Here is a 5,803-nt window from a genome sequence, read left to right as displayed (position 1 = left end):
GTCGGTAGTTACCAATTTTACTACATTACTAATTAATATTGATCAAAATATTTACATATAATTATCTTATAAGTGATCTAATTGTAATATTTTTTATACAGTAGGGATCGTTTGGTTGGGAAACAAGTTATCCCAAAACCAATTATTCGGGAGTAATTTTCTCGTGATTGTTATCCTAACCTCTTATGGGGATAAAAATAATACTACAATCCCGGATGAGTTCTACCACAATTTTATTCCAACCAAACGTGGAATAAACTCATCTCAAATTTAATCCCAAGATTAATTATCCCTTCTCCTTCGTACCAAACAAGTCGTTAGTGCATAGAATTTAAACACACACTCTCTCTATCTCTCTCTATAATCATATAAATTATAAGGTAATTGAATGTACATTTTATAAAAGGTATTAATAATCATAAAAATAATAAATAAGCTGCTATCATATGTTTTTTCATACCGATAATGCACAATATGTTTATACTGATAGTGGATATAACTTAAGCCCTTAATTAAAATAGCCTAAAATAGTACACTATTGTTGTATTTTCTTTAAAGATAGTAATCAAGAGAAGCATATGTATTACTACTATTTATATTTCCACTTTTTTGGGGGCTAATATTTGTATTTCCACTTGCTATGAAGTAAATGATGATATGAACATAGCAGAATCATTGAATTCCCATCCAACACCTTTACTACTAACTTCACCAACCCAACTCTCATTTCCATTTATGAAACCCCTCCAACATTTTTACCACAACACATTTACACAACACTGTCAATTTTCTAAGTATCTTTTTCTTCCTTTTTTAGTCTTGTTTATTTTATATAAAAGATTAGAACTTTTTTTTTTTTTTGTCTTTGTTGAAACACAAAGACAAAGCATTTATGTTGTTGTATTTGTTGGCTTCATTAGCAGACATGCAACAAGGTAAGTAAGTTCACATTATTCAGAAACCCCAAAATCTTAGTTGTCCTCTGAAATTCCCATTATCTTCTGAATTCTTGTTTAAAGATTTGATTTTTAACCATTTTTCTTGTTAAAGTTCTTGACTTTTGGCCAATTTATACTGTTCTTGAAGTTCTTGGCTTGTGGGGGGTTTTTGTTACTAAATATAGAAAGTGTTTGTTTTTGCTGATTCTTGGAAAGTAGAAGTTTTATTAGTCAAAAATGGTGCTTTTGAAGTTCTGAAAAAGGAGAGATTTTTGGTGTTGTTGGAGGGTTTTGGTTCTCTCTCTTTTTTTCTCTGAGTTTGACAGTTGAATCACAAAAATGGGAATTGGGATTCTTGTTTTTTTTCTGGTTTTAACAGTGTTATTTAGGCCTTTGGTTTGTCAGCAACCAAACACTGATGGTTTCTTTGTCTCTGATTTCTTGAAAAAAATGGGTAAAGTTCACAACTTTTCAGCTCACTTTTGTTCTTGGAAAGGTGTAGGTTGTGATTCAAAGGAAGAAAATATTGTCAATTTGACAGCTAAAAGTTTTGGTTTATCTGGTATTATTCCTGATAATACTATAGGTAAACTCACTAAGCTTCAGTATTTGGATCTGAGTAACAATAATCTCACTGGTTTGCCTTCTGATATTTGGAGTTTAGGTTCACTTAAGTACCTTAACCTCTCACATAATCACATTTCTAATGATCTTTCAAGTAATATAGGCAATTTTGGTGAGCTTGAAATCTTGGACATTTCTGTTAACAATTTCTCTGGTAAGATTCCAGAAGCCATTAGCTCACTTTCAAGATTGCATTCTCTTAATCTTAGTAAGAATGGGTTTGAGTCAGATTTGCCTTATGGAATCTTGAATTGTCATTCTTTGGAACTTCTTGATATTTCAGAAAATAGACTTAGTGGTTTACATGATGGTTTTGGTGTTGCATTTCCAAAGCTTAAGTTCTTGAATCTTGCGGAAAATGAGATTAATGGGAAAGATTCGGATTTGTTAGGGATGGTTTCGATTACTCATCTCAATATTTCAGGAAATTTGTTTAAGGGTTCTGTTGTTGGCGTTTTTGAGGGGCCATTGGAAGTGATTGATTTGAGTAGAAACCAATTTCAAGGTCATATTTCTCAGGTAAACTTCAGTTCCAGTTTCAATTGGTCTCATTTGGTTTATCTTGATTTATCTGAGAATCAGCTTAGTGGAGAGATATTTAAAGAGTTGAACAATGCTCGAAAACTCTTGTACCTTAATCTTGCACATAATAGATTTTTACCACAAGAATTTCCACATGTTGATATGTTATCTGGTTTAGAGTATCTTAATTTGTCTGGAACCAGTTTGATTGGCCATATTCCTCGCGAGCTCTCGTCGTTGAGTCGCTTGAAAATCCTTGATGTATCCGAAAACCATCTTGCTAACCGCATTCCTGTACTAAGCAATAGAAATCTCCAAGTTCTTGATGTTTCATACAACAATTTGACTGGTGATATCCCTTTGCCACTTCTAGAGAAACTTCCGAATATGGAAAGGTTCAACTTTTCTTACAATAATCTAACTCTTTGTGCTTCTGAGTTCTCCCCGAAAACATTCCGATCGGCTTTCATTGGGTCATCAAATGGATGTCCTATTGCTGCCAATCCTGCTCTTTTCCATAGGAAAGCTCCAAAACATAGAGGACTCAAACTTGCATTGGCTTTAACCTTCTCTATGGTGTTTCTGCTTTTGGGGTTGTTGTTCTTGGCGTTTGGTTGTCGAAGGAAAACCACGATATGGGCAGTTAAACAGAATTCTTACAAAGAAGAACAGACTATTTCTGGCCCCTTTTCATTCCAGACTGATTCAACCACTTGGGTTGCTGATGTTAAGCAAGCTAACTCCGTACCCGTGGTGATTTTTGAGAAGCCACTGTTGAATTTCACATTCGCAGACCTCTTGTCTGCGACTTCTAATTTCGATCGAGGTACATTGTTAGCTGAGGGTAGGTTTGGTCCAGTTTATAGAGGCTTTTTACCAGGTGGAATTCATGTGGCAGTGAAAGTTCTCGTTCACGGTTCGACTATGACAGACCACGAAGCGGCAAGAGAGCTCGAGTATCTTGGCCGGATAAAACATCCGAATCTTGTTCCATTGACCGGATACTGCTTGGCTGGTGAGCAAAGAATTGCCATTTATGATTACATGGAGAACGGAAATTTGCAAAATTTGCTTCATGACTTGCCACTCGGGGTTCAAACTACCGAGGACTGGAGCACGGACACGTGGGAAGAGGATGATAATAACAGTATTCAGAATGTTGGTTCTGAAGGATTGTTGACAACATGGAGATTTAGGCACAAGATTGCGCTTGGCACGGCTAGAGCCCTTGCATTTCTTCACCATGGTTGCTCGCCTCCAATTATACATAGAGATGTCAAAGCTAGCAGTGTTTATCTTGATATAAACTTGGAACCAAGATTATCTGATTTTGGATTGGCCAAGATTTTTGGCACCGGACTCGAGGACGAGATAACTCGCGGTTCACCTGGATATATACCCCCAGAGTTTCTTCAGCCGGAGAGTAGCAGCTCCCCGAAATATCCAACACCAAAGTCTGATGTTTATGGATTTGGAGTCATTCTTTTCGAGCTAATAACTGGGAAAAAGCCAGTTGAAGATGACTATCCGGAAGACAAGGATGCTGATTTGGTTGGTTGGGTTAGAGGATTAGTAAGGAACAACGAGGGATCAAGAGTTATCGATCCAAAAATTCGTGGAACTGCATCGCAAACTCAAATACTAGAAGCCTTGAAAATTGGTTATTTATGCACAGCTGAAGTTCCTGCGAAACGACCGAGCATGCATCAAGTAGTTGGACTGCTTAAGGATATTGAGCCTACACAACAATGAAGATTTGAGGATACAGAAACATTGGCTCAATGCATAAATTTTTACCCCTCTTTCATTTTTGTGATCTGAGTTCTCCTTCTTGTGTTTGCCACAAGAGGAATTGTACATTAGTCCAGTATTTTTGTTTGCTGCTTTATGCCATGTTTCTCATTTTCCTTTTAACATTTCCACTTGCAAAGGTTTAAGTTATAGTACAAAATAGACTTGCTTGACCCTTGATGAAGGAAACAAAAGTTTTTCACTCATTTCCATTTGTGTTTTCCAATTCTTTGAGATTCTTACAAGCTTTGGCACTTTTGGTTGCGTCATAAATTTAGCCTTGTTTTTCTTCATGTTATGAATTCATTCTGTTAAAGTTCATAGGAAAAAAATACTAGATGCTTGCTAGGTGTCATAGAACAGCATCCAAAGATACTTTCTTTTTTAAAAAAAGGGTAGCTAGGTGCACTAAGCTTCTGCTATGCGCGACATCGAGGGTCTACCCTCAGGCTGCGCGATAATAGTAGGATAAACTCCCCTAACCGGTGGTGCACTTAAAGTCAACTACAACTAGAAGGCATGCCGATTTTGCTACTAACAAACCTTTGACTTTGACTGTGAAAAGCGAAAATTAGACACACAGTAATCTAGAGTAGGAGTAAAAGCCACTTGACTGTAAAGAGAAGAGCTCTACGATGGAATTCAATAGTCCAAGAAATGGTCATTTGTGCATAACAGCAACCGTTGTCATCACCTTGCAAAGAGGTGGAACCAATCAAGACTAAACACTTGTACTAAGCTCCCGCTACACGCGACATCGCGGGCCTATACTTTGCGCGACAATAGTTGGCTGAACTCCCCCAACCGGTAGCACTACAGGAGTTTGATAACCATAGGCCACCTGCTCTGGGATACGAGTAGTGAGTCTGCAGGGTATAGGGAAGTATCAGATTTGCAGGGTGTAGGGAAGGATCAGATTTGCAGGGTGTAGGAAAGGATCAGATCACAAACGTCTATTATAGGTAACTTGATCCATTATTTCTGCAAGAAGCGGTTTCCAAAGATACTTTCTTTATATATCCAAAAAATGAGATTAGTCACCTTTTTCAGTGAATACACTTACATAGGCAAAAATATTTTCATTAGTATATTATGGTGGAGCTGCTGTTAATTTATGGGATTCCATATTACAATTCTTGGAAACAGTAATTGCAGAAAAAATCAATGGAGGACCACTTTCTCTAGTGGTCTTTTTCATGAAGTAAGTGTCACTATATACAGGACAAGAAGTTTAGATTATTTTAACTCCTCAAACATTAATATAATTAATCACTTTTGACTAATTTTTTTCTGTTGCTATGTTCTCAGAATCTTGCTACCTTTATCATTTAGATGCTTTTCATGTTCTAGGTCCTTCATATTTAGTCCTTTATTTGCACTAGCTTAACGGCCAATAAAGGGAGCGAAAATTATAGAAAATCAGGATCCAAAATCCAACAAAGTTAAAAAAACACTAGGTGATATTTTTCTATATGACTAAACTTTGGTGAACAAAAAGGAGGTAATAGGTGTTCGATGAAATAGCCGAAATGCACGCAAAGTGGGTCTAACACCACATATATTTAGTCCTTTATTGCACTGGCCTAACGGTAATGAAAATCATAGAAATCAGGGTACAAAGTCCAACCGAGTTAAAAAAAACATTAGGTGATATTTTCCTAAACGACTAAACTTTGCCGAACAAAGGGAGGTAATAGGTATTCGATGAATAGCCGAAATACTTGCAAATTGGTTCGAACACCATATATATTTAGTCATTTATTGTACTGGCTTAACTGTCAATAAAGCGCGTGAAAATTATAGAAATCAGGATACAAAGTCCAACAAAGTTAATAAAATATTAGGTGTTGTTTTCCTATTCGACTAAACTTTGATGGATAAATAGATTTTCGATGAAATAGTCGAAATACGCGCAAATTGATTCAAAC

General features: G+C 36.4%; 1 protein-coding gene across 1 annotated transcript; it reads left to right on the top strand.

The window, feature by feature from the left end:
- Positions 1-653: 653 nt before the first annotated feature.
- On the top strand, positions 654-4,114 carry LOC104215267 (probable LRR receptor-like serine/threonine-protein kinase At2g24230). The gene has a single exon (XM_009765027.2). The coding sequence runs from the start codon at positions 1,278-1,280 to the stop codon at positions 3,834-3,836; it is 2,559 nt and encodes an 852-aa protein (XP_009763329.1). The 5' UTR covers positions 654-1,277; the 3' UTR covers positions 3,837-4,114.
- The last annotated feature ends 1,689 nt before the right edge of the window (positions 4,115-5,803 follow it).

Source organism: Nicotiana sylvestris, chromosome 11 (assembly GCF_000393655.2).
Source record: "Nicotiana sylvestris chromosome 11, ASM39365v2, whole genome shotgun sequence".
Lineage (NCBI taxonomy): Eukaryota > Viridiplantae > Streptophyta > Magnoliopsida > Solanales > Solanaceae > Nicotiana > Nicotiana sylvestris.
Note: the sequence above shows the minus strand (reverse complement) of the source record. Positions and strands in the feature narration are given on the sequence as shown.